Source organism: Stegostoma tigrinum, chromosome 31, assembly GCF_030684315.1.
Source record: "Stegostoma tigrinum isolate sSteTig4 chromosome 31, sSteTig4.hap1, whole genome shotgun sequence".
Taxonomy (NCBI): domain Eukaryota; kingdom Metazoa; phylum Chordata; class Chondrichthyes; order Orectolobiformes; family Stegostomatidae; genus Stegostoma; species Stegostoma tigrinum.
Window position 1 is genome coordinate 5913761 of NC_081384.1, and position 17343 is coordinate 5931103.

Below are 17343 nucleotides of genomic sequence, written 5' to 3' on the forward strand. Positions count from 1 at the left end.
GCTCTCAGTATTCCAGGTTGAATCTGATCAGGGTTTTGGGTAACTCCTGCATAACTTCTACATCCTTATGCTCAAGTCCTCTTGATATAAAGGCCAGCATTCCATTAGCCACATTGATTTTTTTTTGAACCTGTTTGTTGCATTTTGAACACCTGTACCATCAGGTCATCAGCAAGTTTGGACACAGGGCTTTTATGTCATTATCCAAATTGTGAATAAATAATGTGAGACTCTAACGTATATCCCTGTGAGACACCACTGGCCACATCCTGCCAGTTTGAATAATCCCATTAACCCTACTTTCTGTCACCTGCCACTCAGCTGACTTCCCAAACATGTTACTAGTTTGGCCTCCATTTCGCGGGCTTCTGTGTTGCTTAACAATCTGTCATGTGAGACTTTATAAAGGACATTTTTAAAGTGTTTGTTGTAAGTCCATATCAACAACGTCCATGGACATTCCTCTGTCCACTACTTTAGCCACCTCTGCAAAACAATCAATGAGGTTTCTCAGTTATGACCTACCTGTCATGAATCCATGCTGGCTGCCTTGATTAATTGAAAATTTTCGAGGTATTCAGTTACCCCATCCTTGATTATAGGCTCAACAATTTCTCCATCACAGATGTTGGCCTAATGGTCTGTAATTCCTTGGTTTTTGTCTTTAACCTTTTTTAAAAGGCGGAGTGACATATGCAATTTTCCAGTCCAGAGGGATGACTCCTGTATTTAGGGAACTCTGCAAGGTTATAGTTAGGGCTGTGCTTCCACTCTTCTTTTAACACCATCAGATGGAAACCTTCAGGTCCTAGGGATTTGTCTTTCTTTAATTCTATTCATTATCAATGTTTTACTTGCATTGATTTTATTCAGTCCCTCACCCAATCCACTCTTAATTTCCTTGGGATTTTAAAATCCTGGGGCAAAGTGTTATTCAACTTATCTACCATTTACTCATAGTCATTGACATTTTCCCCATTTTCATCTTTAGTGGACCAATATCACTCCTGATTACCTGCTTTCCCTTTATACAACTTTAAAATTTCCTCTTATTGACGTCTGTTGGAAGTTTCCTTCCATAATCCCTTTTAGTAGTTCATATAAGCTGCTTTGTGGCTCTTTGCTAATCTTTATAACTTTCCCATTTGGCAGGATATGTGTTTTTTTTTCCATTTTTGTAAGCTCTTCCTTTAATGCTGTCCTTTATCTTGTTGGTTTGAGTTGCCCTTGGCTGTTCTTTTCTGTGAAGTAGTGTTTTTTCCTCTCAGGTATGAACTAGTTCTTTGTGCTCCAAAATGACATTTAGAAATGAAAATGTATTACTATTTCTGAGTCAGCTACTTTGGTGATTGGATCAGCATAATTATACTAAAAGTACAATTGGTGGAGTAGTGGGGTCCAGTGATCCTGGCTGAAAGTGGTGATTGGAAGAGGATTGAACTGTTGTTATGTCTCATTTTTAAATAGATTGGTCACATTCATTGAGCTTATACATTAAAGAATAGTCACCTGTGCCAAGGCATGAAAGGCTGGCTGCAGCCAGTAAGATAAGGAGAAACGAGAGGAAGATGGCACCTGAAGGTTCAGGAACAGCAACTCCTATTCTGCTTGGGAACCCTGCAGCCCAATGGTATCAATGTAGATTTCACAAACTTCAGAATCTTCCCTTACCCCACGGCATCCCAAAACCAACCCAGCTCGTCCCTGCCTCCCTAACCTGTTCTTCCTTTCACCTATCTCCCTCCCCGCCCCCCCCCCCCACCTCAAGCCGCATCTCCATTTCCTACCTACTAACCTCATCCCGCCCCCTTGACCTGTCCGTCCTCACCGGACTGACCTATCCCCTCCCGACCTCCCCACTTACACTCACCTCAACAGGCTACATCCCTGTCCCTTTAACTTGTCTGTCTCCTCTCCACCTATCTTCTCCTCTATCCATCTTTGATCCACCTGCCCCTCTCTCCCTATTTATTTCAGAGCTCTCTCCCCATTCCCCTCTTCTGATGAAGGGTCTAGGCCCGAAACGTCAGCTTTTATGCACCTAAGAAGACGTGATTAGAGCAGGGTCAGGAATGGATGTTGCAGGTTCCAGTGTTTAGATCTTTCATTAAGATCAGGGAAGGTGGTAAAAGAGGGGGACGTGTGGCTTTGTTAGTCAAGGACAGTATAACGGTGGCTGAAAGAACTTCTGATGAGGACTCGTCTACTGAGGTGGTATGGGCTAAGGTCAGAAACAGGAGAGGAGAGGTAACACAGCTGAGAGTTTTTTATAGGCCTCTGCAAAGTTCCAGGGATGTGGAGGAGAAGATTGGCAAAACTATTCTGGGCAGGAGTGAAAGGAACAGGGTGGTCATTATGGGAGACTTTAACTTCCCTAACATTGACTGGAAATGCTATAACTCTAGTACGTCGGTTGGATCAGTTTCTGTCCAACGTGTGCAGAGGGTTTCCTGACTCAGTATGTCGAAGGGCCGACAAGAGGGGAGGCCACACTGGATCTGGTACTTGATAATGAACCAGGCCAGGCGTTTGATTTAGTGATAGGTGAGCACTTTGGAGAAAGTGACAATAATTCGGTTATATTTACTTTAGCAATGGAAGGAGATAGGAACATGCCACAGGGCAAGAGTTATAGAGGGGGGAAGGGCAATTCTAATGCAATTAGGCAAGACTTAGGAGGCATAGAATAGGTTAGCAAAATGCAGGGGATGGGGACAATTGAAATGTGGAGCTGGTTTAAGGAACAGATATTGCATGTCCTTGATAGGTATGTCCCTGTCAGGCAGGGAGGAAGCGATAAGGAAAGGGAACCGTGGTTTACTAAAGAAATTATATCACTTGTTAAGCGGAAGAGGGAGGCTTATGTGACGATGAGACGAGATGGTTCAGATGCGGCGATAGAGAGTTACAGATTAGCCAGGAAGGATTTACAGAGAGAGTGAAGAAGAGCAAGGAGGGGACATTAGCAGACATGAGCAGGTAGAATAAAGAAGAACCCTAAAGCTTTCTATAGGCATGTGAGGAATAAGAGGATGATTAGGGTAGGAATAGGGCCAGTCAAAGACAGAAGTGGGAAGTTGTGTGTGGACCCTGTAGAGATCGGAGAGGTGCTAAACGATTATTTCTCATCTGTTTTCACTGAGGAACAGGAGAATATTGTAGAGGAGATGAAAGGTGGCAATTGCGGATAAATGTGAGGTGATTCACTTTGGGAAGAATAATAGGAAGGCAGAATACTGGGTCAGTGGAAAGATCCTTGGTAGTGTGGATGTGCAGAGGGATCTTGGTGTCCATGTACATAGATACCTGTAAGTTGCCACCCAGGTTGATAGTGCTGTTAAGGCTTACGGTGTGTTAGGTTTTATTGGTAGAGGGATTGAGTTCCGGAGCCGTGATGTCATGCTGCAACTGTACAAAACGCTAGTGCGGCCCTACTTGGAACATTGCGTGCAGTCCTGGTCGCCCCATTACAGGAAGGATGCGGAAGCATTGGAAAAGGTGCAGAGGAGATTTACCAGGATTAGGCCCGAAACGTCAGCTTTTGTGCTCCTGAGATGCTGCTTGGCCTGCTGTGTTCATCCAGCCTCACATTTTATTATCTTGGAATCTCCAGCATCTGCAGTTCCCATTATCTCAGATTTACCAGGATGTTGCCTGGTCTGAAGCGCACGCCCTATGAAGAAAGGCTGAGGGACTTGGGTCCGTTCTCATTGGAGAGAAGGAGGCTAAGAAGCGATTTAATAGAGACATACAAGATGATCAGAGGATTAGATAGGGTGGACAGTGAGAGTCTTTTCCTGAGGATGATGTCTTCAGCTTGTACAAGGGGGCATAGCTACAAATTGAGGGGTGATAGATTTAAGACAGATGTCAGAGGCAGTTTCTTTACTCAGAGAGTGGTAAGGGCGTGGAATGCCCTGCCTGCCAATGTAGTTAACTCAGTCACATTCAGGGCATTTAAACAGTCCTTGGATAACCATATGGATGATGCTGGGATAGTGTAGGGGGAGGGGCTTAGATTAGTTTACAGGTCGGTGCAACATCGAGGGCCGAAGGGCCTGTTCTGCGTTGTACTGTTCTATGTTCTATGTAAGATGCTGCTTGGCCTGCTGTGTTCATCCAGCTCCACACTTTGTTATCTTGGATTCTCCAGTATCTGCAGTTCCCATTATCTCTGAAGAAAAACAATACTCACATTGAAGAACTGCATGCTTGTATAGCCATAGTATATTTTGTAGAAGTTGCCCAACGCTAAGAAAGAAAAACCCATGTATTTTCTCTGGGGCTATCCGGTTGCTTTGTCATGAGTCCTGAATAAAGTCATTTTGTGAATCATTTTTGGCACAGAGCAGAAAGCCAGACACACGACAGGAATGTAGAAGTGCAATAATCATTGTCATTTCCATTAAAACACATAATGTAGATCTCCATAGGGAATGTATTTTTATTTAAATTGATAAAATTAGGGGTTCAGCCTATCTGTGGATTCTTTGAAGCTGGTAATTTGAACAAAAGCAACATTAGTAAGAGGTATTTTAATAGTTTTGTATGGCTAGGATTCCTATCTGTGGACTTGTTGCCCATAGTAAATAACATTGCTTTGCAGTTTTATACATTAAAAAAGAGTTACTTTGCGTTGTAACTGATTCCTGGATGATTCGTAAAGCTAAGTTATATTTATGGAAGAACTCCATGCCAAAATACTTCTAATTTTTCCTGTTCTGAACAACAGAATTTGTAATTCACTTTCTGTAAAGGGCTCATGCAGCAATGTAATATCAAAGATAAACTTTTGTTTCATCTATTTATCTCTCATCTCAGCGGCTGAAGGTTTGCGCACCACAGAGGATTGGAGCAGAGGTAGTTGAGGCACAAAACATACTGGTGGAAGCTGATGAACGGGGTGAATGATACCAGTCTCCCTGCCAGCCATATTAACCAAGGCAGGGCAATTGCATGGTTATGATCTCCATTTGATCCTGGTTAAGGCCCATCAAAGTAATTGGAAAGCCAATTTGTCTCTCTTGGCATTTCTTTGCAGACAAAGACATTTGGGAAGATTGAACTCATCAGTTGCAGGCTGTCTGGTGGCTCATCAAGCATATCCATGACAGGCAAATTCTCCTGCAGTGGGTGTAAGTGAAGTGTGGTCATTGCTGGGCCCAACGGAATCTAGCCCTCACTTCCTTTCCTCTTTCATGCTGGCTCTTTGCTTAGTCTCAAAGGTACCTATGAAACTCCCAAAGTGGTGTCTCCAGGCGTTACAATCTGTGGCCTGTGCTTTCAACTAGTGATGGTTGATGTGGCAAACACAGTGAGACAGTTTAAGGGAGAGCCATCTGATCTGTTTGTGCCTTTCAGATTGGTCTTGGGAGGTGACAGTTGTCCATCCAGGCAGTGTTACTTGCTGATGCTTTGCAGAATGGATGCCTTGAGGCTGGTGATGTTGACTGTTTCATTGTTTGTGATGCAGTCCTTGCCGTGGATCTTGTTGCTGTAGAGGTGGTGCTGATGCAAGGCATGTAGAAGGCATATATATGGTTGTGGTACATGACCCATGACTCAGCACCATACAGAAAAATAGTGAGGACTTAGGCTTTGTAGCTTTGCATTTGGCTTGTGCTAGAAGGCTGCAGTTTGCTCTACACTTGTTTGCAAATCCTGTCAAAGGAGTTTTTAAAAGCCTGTTGTTTGTTCCCTTGTCTATAGTGGCGTCAAACAAGATAACATCCTCCAAACTGCTTGATAACATTCAGCTTGGTTCCCTTGATGGCAGAGCTTTGTCTATGGTGGTCTATATTTTACTTGAGTTGCAGGCTGATGCAAGATTTCTGCTTTCTTTAAACTAACTTTTAATCTGAATTGTGTTGTTGAAGCCGAGTTGTTACTGTTTGCTAGTCTGACTGTGGTGCAGTCATCAGTGAAAAGAAGTTAACAAGTTTTTCCTGTGTCATTGAACCTGAAGATATCAGAGGCTGAAAAGACTTCTATCACTCCAAAAGAGTATGTAAACTCTGCTTAACATCTCCTGTTGTCTGCTGCAGCATTACGCTGAAAACAATATTGAATAAGGTCAAGACCAAAACACATCCCTGCTTCATGTCTTTAGAAATTTGGAAGGAAGAGGTCTCTATTGTGCTCAACTTGATTGTACTGATTTTTATGAAATTGCTTCATCATGGCCATGAAACACATTTTCAAGAATTCTCGCAAGTTCACTTCTCCTCAGTGTCCAAAGCCTTGATGAGGCCCATGAAAGTAATGTTCAGGCCTTTACTTTGCTGTAAACACTTTTATTTGTCTTGAGTGCAAATGTGGTGGCTCTAGTACATTTGTTTGCTCTGAAACCACATTGGCTTGCGGAAGTTTTTTTTCACAATGGTAGACACATGCCTGTTCAGAAATATTCTAGCCAGGATTTTCCCAACAATAGAATGGAGAGTAACTCAAGGTAGTTGGAGCAGTCTGATTTTTTTCTTATTTACTTTTGTACAAGGTGAAGACAACACCATCACAGAGATGCTGTGATCCCAGCAGGCCATGAAAAGCTCATGGACATTGGTATGTCGGGTAGGGGCACAATGCTTCAAGGCTTTAGTCAGATGTCCATCAAATCTGTTGGCTTTATTGCAGATCATTGTGGAACCAATCAAGAGCTGGGTTTTACAGGGGAGCACAGGGTACAAAGGTTATTTAGGGAAAATTGGTTGAAAAGAGATGAGTACCGAGTGGGAAATCAGTTGTATCAACCTGAAGAAAATCCCTTGGAGGTACAATGTTTTAATAGTATAGTGGGATACTCAGCCCTAGAGAAATGTGGGCCTTTGGCATTGTATAGCTGGTGAGGTGCAAGCTCTTGGGCATTGTCATTCTCTGCCATTACACAAAGGGTGGTGCAGAATGCAAACTGCTTAAGACAAGTTGACAGTCAGCTAATCACATGGAAGGTACTGCTGGCAATGAGGATAAAACTTTCAGATTTTGGATCTAGCTTGGAAGGGAGGAGTCCTGGCATCAAGAGTACAGGGCAGAGAAGCAAGGTATGGGGAGGATCTGGAGCACAAACCTCCTATATAGCTTCTACTGCTAAAAAAGAAGCTCGCTGGAGGAGACCAAAACACAGTGTAGCAGGGGCCTGTTTCTCTTTGGACTTGTGTGTCCCTGATACTCTCACCACCTGACCACATACCAGCCAGTAGTTGTCTGTTCTTATAACCTTGAACTCCTTTTAATCTCTTCCAAGAATCAGCTGCATACTTTGGCACCTTGCAAAAAACTTCACACCACTGCATTTACGTCTAAAAGATGCACTGCGGCAACTCTTTAATCCTCCTTTGACATTACCCTCTAAAGCTGCAACAACACTACCATCAAGAAGGGTAAGGGCAGCAGTTAGATGGAAACACCACCACCTGGAGTCATCTCTGTTCTATACTGGAGCCGACAAGAATTCCACTGTTGCACTGCCCAGCTAGTCCTCGGATAAAGTATTAGGTAGAGCAATGCAAATGCTCACAGCTGCAGTGGTGCCTCAATTCAGCAGCATTCTGTTGTGCCAATGCATTTGAGCTAATGTAAAACTACAAAAAGTGGCGATCTGCTGAGTACAAAGTGGTTGACTTGGAGTGAGGGCCAGGTGGATCTCATTGACAGATCTTTGATTAGGGTTGTTAACCCAGGCCAATCAGGGAGCCGTCACTGACAGAACTGTTTAGAGGAACCTTGCAATACGCAACAGTGCAGACGTCAAGACTTGAGGCTGGTCTGCTGCATGCTGCACAATCTGTCACCCTCATGAGGGCGTTGTTGCCACCAGTTATAATGAATGGAACTGAATAGCAAGTGCTCCTAGGAAAGGGGGGGGTGGGTGGCGGGGAGGTGGCTACCTAAACAGATCCTTTCTCGCTAGAGTGTCAATGAAGACCTCATCTGAGTGTGGTACCAATAATTGCAATAGTAATCTTTCAGTAACCAGTAGCCTATGCCTCCTTTCAATAAATAAACTTCAGAGATTCCATTTGATCACAAAGAAAAAATAAAAGCTGCAATATAAACATTCTAAATCAAATTTAGAAATGAAATAATTCCACGTTACATACAAAAATAATCTATTAACCCTTATGCCTGCTTCCCATATATCTGCGCCTGTTCTCATCCCCCTGCATGGTTCTACCCAAATGACTATAGCATGTCAGGTGGATGGCTGCAAATTGTTGTCAACACAGACTGCATATAGCCGTGGAAGACAGTCTGAAGCAGATCTGGGCCTAAATGACCCCACTATGGATGCTTTCTTTTTGGGGGCAATTATACTTGGATTGCGTTTCATCTTGATAACTACCTGATATTTATCATTTACGTCTGCAATTCAGTGATTCCGGTATTTCAGAGTTGCTCTATTTGTGTTTTCTAAAAATAGCACATCTGTAATTCCATAACAACTATAATTTATCAGTTTTATGTATTGTGCACACTGCTGTTTAACTTGCAAGTTAACAATAGAAATGAAATGTCTGGTCTCTAATTTTCAATAGCCCCAATCATTGAAATATGCATGTGGGTGTGGGAGAAAGAGAGAGGTAAAGCAATTGATGCACTTTAGAACAGTTTGATGTTTCTTTAATGTAATGTTTGTGCAGTGATTGGACTGAGGGCCCAGGTGGATCTGATTGACTGAAATCTTTGATTAGGGTTGTTAATCCAGGCCAATCAGGGAGCCCTAACTGACAGATATAAGCACGAGATTCAGAGCGCCTCCTCATTTGAGGGACTGGCTATGAGGTGACTGACAAAAGCCCATGTACTGTGCATGGTGGATAAAGGATGACTTGGTGACAGGGTACAGGACTCTGCAGTTATTTCAAGTTTCACACTACAAGTTGTAGGCTTGAAAATACAACCCCAATTCTCTCTCACTAGTTGCTGTTTAACCACCGCACACACAGTTTACCTGACCTTTAACTACATTCCATCTAATCACCCTCTCCAGTTTGCAGCTACTCTTGTCCCCCCGTGTCCACTATAGATCCTTATCTTTTTATTGTCCAGTAGGACACCATCCTGTACAAGTGAGGACTCTTTCAATTTCAAAATGAGCTTTTATTCTCAGCTCCTATCTGTTGGAAGTGGGTGGCAGTCAGTTTCTGCCTAGTTTCTAGCATGTTCACTCTGCATACATTGCAAGTAATAATAAAGGGATTACGAGTTAAATGCATCTTGAATGCCTGCTTCATGTATTTGCCCATTCAATGTCCTAACATCTTTCAGATGTGGATCTCACTTTTCTGTTCAACCTGGATGTTGTCCCCAGTCACATTGCATATCTAGAGAACAGCAAGTGATATCAAGGAACGCAGTTTATGGTGATTACCATCAGCATCATCATCCGCTTCTCAGACGCTCGGTGTTCCCTTTTACCTTGTGCTACCCTGATAGCCTATTTCCCCTCACCCCTTGTGAATATCCGTGATATTGAACTTTGTCTGCAACTTTCCTTTCTGATCACAAAACCCTGATAGTGCACCCTAATGATGCTCACAATGGATTTCTGCATTTCCCTGTGTAGACCATAGTAGTAGCTATTGCCAAGAAGCAGTGTCCTCCAATACTGTTCCACTTGCCTCCATATGTGTTGAATGCCCACTCTTCAGTGTACCTGCTTTCTACCTGCTCTACATGCTCTCCTAAGCCTCTCATAGTCTACGTGCTCTTCTAAGCAGATGAATAACCATCACCAAACCTTTGGTCTGTCTAACAGACACGCCTCCTCTTGTACTATGGATTGGCCCCCACTTACTTTCCAACATGGCCTGTAGGTTGAATAAATGTGCAGACGGCTTCCCAGGCTTACAGTTTGCACATGCTGTCAGTATTAAATTGCTATCTCAGTGTGCTGTGGATAAAGAGGATCACCCACCCCTCTTGAGACAGGTCCCAATTGACCAGCATGAGAAGCAGCCTGTATGTGTATCTGCACAAGTGAGTGACAATATGGCAGTACAGGTGGCTTCTGGCTCTGGCTAAAGCCTCATCATGTTAACTAGCATCGTACATATGGCAAGGCATGGATGCTGTGAGCATACAGATAGACACTGAGTGAGCAATAAGAGAGCAGTGAGGAGCCTTGGGATGCAGCCTGGTTCAACCCATGCACTGAGTGTCCTGTCCTGCTCACAAAGTTTTTGCAGCAACCTTTCAATGCTAGTTGCTAGTGCACCTTGCAACACAAAACTGTGCTTCCTAAGTATTCTGTAAGTGGATTGGAGAAATGACATCATTGCCATGAGGGGTGGATAATAGTTGGATGCCAGTATCCATGGATGAGGCATACCTTTGGCCTGTAGATTATGCCCTGAGATACAGTTTAGTGCTGAACAACATGGAGGTTCCTTGCACTCAGCAACAAGCCAACATTGCCAAATAACCATTCTCACTTACACATCAAGAATTCTCAACATCTAATTTGTTTGAAGCATTTAGTAAGATATTGATGCACGAAACTGCCATACTGATACAAATTTGTACAGATATACATACAAGCTGAATATTAATGAGATGAGTTGTGGCACCAAAAGGATGTTTAACAAGTTACAATACCTCTTAACTGGTAACTCACCACAGACTAACAAGAAACTTGCTTCACTACTTAGCAGCTGCATAAAATATGCAGTGAATTGCTCTCCAGGCCTCACTGGAATTCTCACGCAATTTTGCAATGATTCATCGTTCAGGCCCCTGTAAGATTCCACCCATTGTATATTTGTATATTTCATGGAGTAACTTCTTCGGATATTAAAGGTTTCTAATGCATTCGTTCAGCATAGGAGTTGGGATGTCATGTTGCGGCTGTGTAGAACATTGGTGAGGCCGCTTTAGGAATACTGTGTACAATTGTGGTCGTCCTTCCATATGAGGGATGTTGTTAAACTTGAGGAGTTGCAGAAAAGATTTACAAGGATGTTATAAGGACTAGAGGATTTGATCTACAGGGACAGGCTGAATAGGTTGCAGCTTTTTTCCCTGGAGCATCAGGGGTTGAGGGGTGACCATCTAGAGGTTTATAAAACCATGAAGGGCATGGATAGGGTGAATAGCCAAGTTCTTTTGCCCAGGGGAGGGTAGTCCAAAGCCATCAGACATTGGTTTAAGGTGAGAGGGGAAAGATTCAAGAAAAGACATGAGGGGTAACTTTTTTACGCAAATGGTGGCGTGTGTTTGAAACGAGCTGCCAGAGGAAGTGGTGGAGGCTGGTACGATTACAACTTTTGAATGGCATCTGGATGGGTACATGAATAGGAAGAGTTTAGAGCAAAATGAGTCAAATGCTGGCAGATGGGATTAGATCAGATTGGGATGTCTGCCCAGCGCGGGTGAGTTGGACTGAAGGATCTGTTTCTGTGCTGTATGACTCTGTGACTCTGTCTGAATAATGTTTTTAGGGGGATATAACTGCGCCTGTATTATGGAGTATGTCTGAAACTTTACAAATAAAACTTTACAAACAAATATAATAGTTAATGGACTTTTTTGAACTTAATTTCATACTATTTCTCTTGAATTTATCTTGCATATCATTTCCTTTAACCAAGCAGAAAATTGTATCTTCAAAGTTTTAAAGTTCACTGTTTGAAATCAGTATTTCTTTTTTCGAGGTGATCGTATTGTGAAAGTGAATGCAGAAAGTGTAATTGGCAAAACATATTCTCAAGTAATATCCTTAATTCAGAACAGGTAAGTTAACATATTAAAATATTTGATTTTCACCATATTAGCAGTCACTGCCATGCAGCTACATTCACTCAGAATATATTGCGGCATTGTGTGCATACTTCTTAATGTAATACAATGCAATCAACAGGAGATACTTGCATGCCAGTAAAGAAGGGCCTTTCCCCTCTGCTTCTAATATTCACATAACGGCTGCTGCAGTTGCACTTTGGTGAACAATCCTGATTTTAGAGCTCTTGGAATTCTTGATAAATCTAATACGCAGTTTGCATGCAGGTCCTCAGCAGCCTTCCTAACAGTGAACCAGATTTGGTGTCCTTGGTGCGTGCCAGCCTCTCATTTCAGCAACTAGTAACTCAGCATATTATTGCATTAGCAGTCCTATTGCTTGTGGAATGTTTGATTCTTTCAACTGTGTTTATCACATTATCCAATCCCATCCCTGGACAAATATTAAACTGTTACTTTTGGGCAGCTAATTGGCATATTGTCAGTTGTTGTTACTCGTTCTTTCTTGGGATATCATTGTTAGCAGTAAATAATTTATTTGTATTATTGTTGTGTTTTCCTTTTTAGGAATCCTGTATCTCAGTAATTTAACTTTTATGACAGATATACCGATTTTTATTTAAGGTACCAATCTATGCCCTTGTTTAGATTTTGTGAACCGTATTTTTTTCTCTTCTCTGTATTTAGTGAGGATGTGTTGGAACTTTCAGTAATGTCCAAAGATGAAGACATTTTGCAGGTGGTAAGTCATGAAGCTTTTTTCTTTTTGCCTTGTGTATAGTCAGTTAGTGTTCATACCTTCTGACTCCTTAAGTGAAACAAAGGCTATCTTGATCTCCAGTCTTGAGTTTACAGCGGGAATACTGTTGGTGTTTCCAATAGTAAATTCTTTATTACAATTAAAATAAAATGCAGCTATCTGGATGTGATGTAAAATTGGTTTGCTGTAGTCCATGGAAATTATTGTAAAGATCATACAAGAAGTTCTGGGATTTATATGCTTTAAAAGAAATAGGTAAAAGAGGCATGGGAATGGCATTGCTAGTCAGGGCTAGTTAGCAGCTACTGAAAGGCGGTTTGAGAATGATATGTCTACAGAGTCAGTTCAGGTTGAGGTCAGGAACAAGAAAGGAGCAGTCACTTTGTTGGGGGCTTTTTACAGACTACCCCAATAGTTACAGAGAAGTGGAGGAGTGGATTGGGAGGCAGATACTGGAAAGGTGCAGAAGTCACAGGGTTGTAGTCATGGGTAACTTCAACGTTCCAAATATTGACTGGAAACTTTTTAGTTGTGATAGTTTAGATGGAGCGGATTTTGTCCAGTATGTTCAGGAAGAATTCCTGACACAGTATGTCGATCGACCAACACAAGGAGAGGCCACTTTGGACTTGGTGCTTGGCAATGAACCGGGCCAAGTGTTAGACCTGTTGGTAGGAGAACATTTTGGCAGTAGCAATCATAATTCTGTTACTTCTACAAAAGTCATGGAAAAGGATAGGTACGTACAGCAGAGTAAGGTTTATAATTGGGGGAAGGGTAATTATAATTCTGTTAGGTAAAAATTGGGTAACAAAAAATGGGAACAGATGCAGGGAAGACCATTATAGAAATGTGGAGATTGTTTAAGGAATGTATACTGTGGGTGCTCGATACGTTCGTCCCTAGCAGGCAGGGAAGATGCGGTCAAGTGAGGGAGCCTTGGTTCTCAAGGGCTGTTGAACGACTAGTTAAGAGGAAGAAGGATGCTTATATAATGTTTAGGAAACCAGGATTGGAATAGGTTCTAGAAGGATACAAGTTAGCCAGGAAGGAGCTGAAGAAAGGGCTTGGGAGAGCTATAAGGGGTCATGAGAAAACCTTGACAGATACGATCAAGGAAAACCCCAAGGCTTTTTACACGTACATGAGGCATAAGAAAATGACCAGAGAAGGGGTAGGGCCGATCAAGGATTGTAAAGCAAATTTGTGCACGGAGCCTAAAGAAATAGATGTCCTTAATGAATACTTCGGTATTCGCAACTGAGAGGGACCTATTTGTAGGGGAAGACAGTGTGAAACAGGCTGGTAGGCTAGAGGAGGTGGATGCTAGTAAGGAAGATGTACTAGGAATTTTGAGGAACTTGAAGGTAGATAAGTCCCCCAGGCCTAATGGGATTGTCCAAGGATTCTATGGGAAGCGAGGGAAGAGATCGCAGGGCCTTTGACAATGATTTTTTCATCCTCACTGTCCATGGATATAGTGCTGCAAGATTGGAGAGTGGCAAACGTCACTCCCTTGTTCAAAAAAGGGAATAGGGACAAATCTGGAAATTACAGGCCAGTTAGTCTTACGTCAGTGGTGAGCAAAGCATTGGAAAGGGCACTGAGATATAGGATTTATGATCACTTGGATAGGCATAGTTTGATTCATGATAGTCAGCATGGATTTGTGAGGGGTAGATCATGCCTCACAAGCCTTGTTAAATTCTTTGAAGAGGTGACCAAACACGTGGATAAAGGTAGAGCAGTGGATGTGGTGGTATACCTAGATTTAAGTAAGGCGTTTGATAAGGTTCCCATGGTAGGCTCATGCAGAAAGTAAGGAGGCATTGGATAAGGGAAATGTAGCAGATTGGATTCAGAATTGGCTAACCCTTAGAAGACAAGGGGTGGTAGTGGATGGAAAATATTCAACATAGTGCTCAGTTAGGAGTGGTGTACCACAAGGATCTGTTCTGGGTCCTTTTCTATTTGTGATTTTTCTAAATGATTTGGATGTAGGAGTGGAAGGTTGGATTCGTAAGTTCGCAGATGATACGGAGGTGGGTCGAGGTGTGGATAGTGCGGAGGGCTGTTCTAGGTTACAAAGGGACGCAGATAGGATGCAGACCTGGATTGAGAAGTGGCAGATGGAGTTTAACGCTGGTAAGTGTGAGGTGATTCATTTTGGAAGGACAAGTTTGAAAGCAGTAGACAGGGTTAACGGAAAGATTTCTTGGCAGTGTGGAGGAGCAGAGGAATCTTGGTGTTCATATCCACAGTTCCCTGAAAGCTGCCACCGAGGTGGATAGAGTTGTTAAGAAGGCATATGGTGTGTTCGCTTTCATGAATAGAGGGATTGAGTTCAAGAGCTGTGAAGTTATGCTCCAGCTATACAAAACCCTGGTTCGGCCACGTCTGGAGTTTTGTGTCCAGTTCTGGTTTCCTCATTACAGGAAAGATGTGGAAGTGTTGGAAAAGATGCAGGCAAGATTTACCAGGATGTTGCCTGGAATGGAGGTAAGGTGTTACGAGGAAAGGTTGGGAGAGCCCAGGGGCTTTTCTCTTTAGAATGACGAAGGATGAGAGGCGACTTGATTGAGGTGTACAAAATGATCAGAGGTATAGACAGAGTGGACAGACAGAGACTTCTTCCTAGGGTGGAGGTAGCTATTGTGAGGGGGCATAGTTTTAAAGTGAGTGGAGGTAGATGTAGGGGAGATGTCAGAGGTGGGTTCTTTACTCAGAGTTGTTGGGGCATGGAATGTATTGCTGGAGTCAGCCTCATTATGGATATTTAAGCGGCTATTAGGTAGGCCTATGGATGATAATTATAAGGTAAGGTTGGAAGTTATATAGGCCTTAGGTTTTGGGTAAAAGTTCGGCACGACATCGTGGGCCGAAGGGCCCGTATTGCACTGTACTGTTCTATGTTCTAAGGAATTTCTGAGACTCTTTTAAACTAATATTTCAAGTTATGTGACAGTTTGGTGGTCTATTCTATTTTAATTAGTTTTGCATCTTAAAATGCAAGCTTGCGTGCAGGTATTTCAAGTAATTAGGAAAGCAAGTGATGTGTCAGTGTTCTTTATTCTTATACTCCAATCCACTTGTAAAAGAAGTCTTGCTACAATTGTGCAGGGCTTTGGTGAGACCACACTTAGAGCACTGTATGCACTGTTGGCCTTGATTTTTAAGGAAGGATATGCTTGCACTGGAGGCTGATTGTTCCCTGTGTTGAAACTGTTGTGTGATGAGAGACAAAGTGAAGTTGTCTCTGTTCTATGTTGAGATGTGATCTCATTGAAACATTGATTGTTAAGAAGGTTCTTCACAAAGTCACAGGATTGTTATGGTTACAGAATGAGGCCATTCAGGACATTGTGTTTGCACCACCTTTCTGAGCAATTTGTATTCTCAATTTCTTCAATATCCTTGGCTGCATCGCATCCATTTCTTATCAACTTATGGATCTTATCAACTTTAAGTCCCGACAGCTTATGCAGTACTATCAATGACAATCTTATCAATTTTAAACCCATTTTGTGATTGAGTTTACTTCTCTGTTACCATGGTCTGAATCTGCCTCATAGATTAAGACAGATGCATTTAACATTTCTCCCTGCATCCTTGTGTAAATCTGCTTTCAGGTTCCTGAGTGGCCTTAGTCCTTTTACCATTAATTACTTCTGCTACTTAATTGTATTCATTCATGGGATGAGGGAGTCACTGGCTTGGCCAACATTTATTGCTTTCTGTAATGACCTAGAAGGCAGTTAAGAGTCAACCACATAATTTTAAGTCTGCAGTCAAGTTAGGTGGATTGGGTAAGGATGATTTTCCTCCCTAAAGGGCATCAGTGAACCAGATCAACTTTTCGGATAATCGAAAATGGATTTGTGGCCTTCATTAGACTCTTAATTCTGAATTTTCTGTTGAATGCGTATTCCACCATCTGATGTGGTGGGATTTTAACCAGGATCCCTAGAACATTACCTGGGTATCTGGATTAACAGTCCAACAATAATCCCACTAGGCCATCCTGCCCTCCCCCAACTTAATTTATGTGCCTATAGAAGACTTTGACATTTCCCCGTATAGAATCACTACAAGTTAATGTAATGTAAAGTGTTAGATTTTCTTGCAGTACTTCATTCTACAGAACACTAATACCTATGTATCCAAAGTGATTTATTTGATCTTTAATCTTTATTTCTCTTGTTGCTACATCTTTGTGATATCTTGACACCCGCAACTGGACTTGAACAAATCTGCTGGTTGCTTATCTGGCTTGCCTCATGTGGTTTTGATTGAAGTATTCTTATGGTCTAGAGGGCTTCAGACTGCATGGGGTCTCCTACACAGATACAAGTGCAACCTTCTTGGCCTGACATGATGGAGGCAATGGGAGTAACTGACAAAGAGAGGCTTATAGGCAGGACATGTCTGGAATGTGCTGGTATGCCATTTCCTAGATGGCTGCTGTTGCTCCTCCTCATTGTTGGTGTTCAGTGATATTTCCCTCATCTCCTGTGGGAATTTCTGCTTGGAGAGAGAGAGTTCAAAGGACTTCAGCTCCTTCTCACCTTTCCATTTGAATGAATACATCCATGGCTCGAGTGTTGGTATGAAGATCCCTTCGTATATCTGTTCTGCTGAACCTGGCTGTTCATAGCAGCAGCCATGTGCCGGTGTCCCAAAGAGCCAACACCCAGCCATGTGCTAGTACCCTAAAGAGGCAATATCAGGCAGAATTTTGCCCGACTTTTCCACCTTCACAATAGTCTGCACATAATCTCTGATAAAAGGGTCCAGACCCGAAACGTCAGCTTTCCTGCTGCTCTGATGCTGCTTGGTCTGCTGTGTTC

The 17343-nt window shown here is 42.5% G+C and overlaps 1 protein-coding gene across 1 annotated transcript in view; it reads left to right on the forward strand.

The window, feature by feature from the left end:
* The window catches only part of LOC125466199 (rho GTPase-activating protein 23-like), a 219179-nt gene that overhangs the window by 74915 nt on the left and 126921 nt on the right, over positions 1-17343 (forward strand). The window contains exons 5-6 of the mRNA XM_048560405.2: positions 11652-11730; positions 12424-12478. Coding sequence (XP_048416362.2) covers positions 11652-11730; positions 12424-12478 — 134 coding nt within the window. The remainder of the gene's footprint in view (positions 1-11651; positions 11731-12423; positions 12479-17343) is intronic.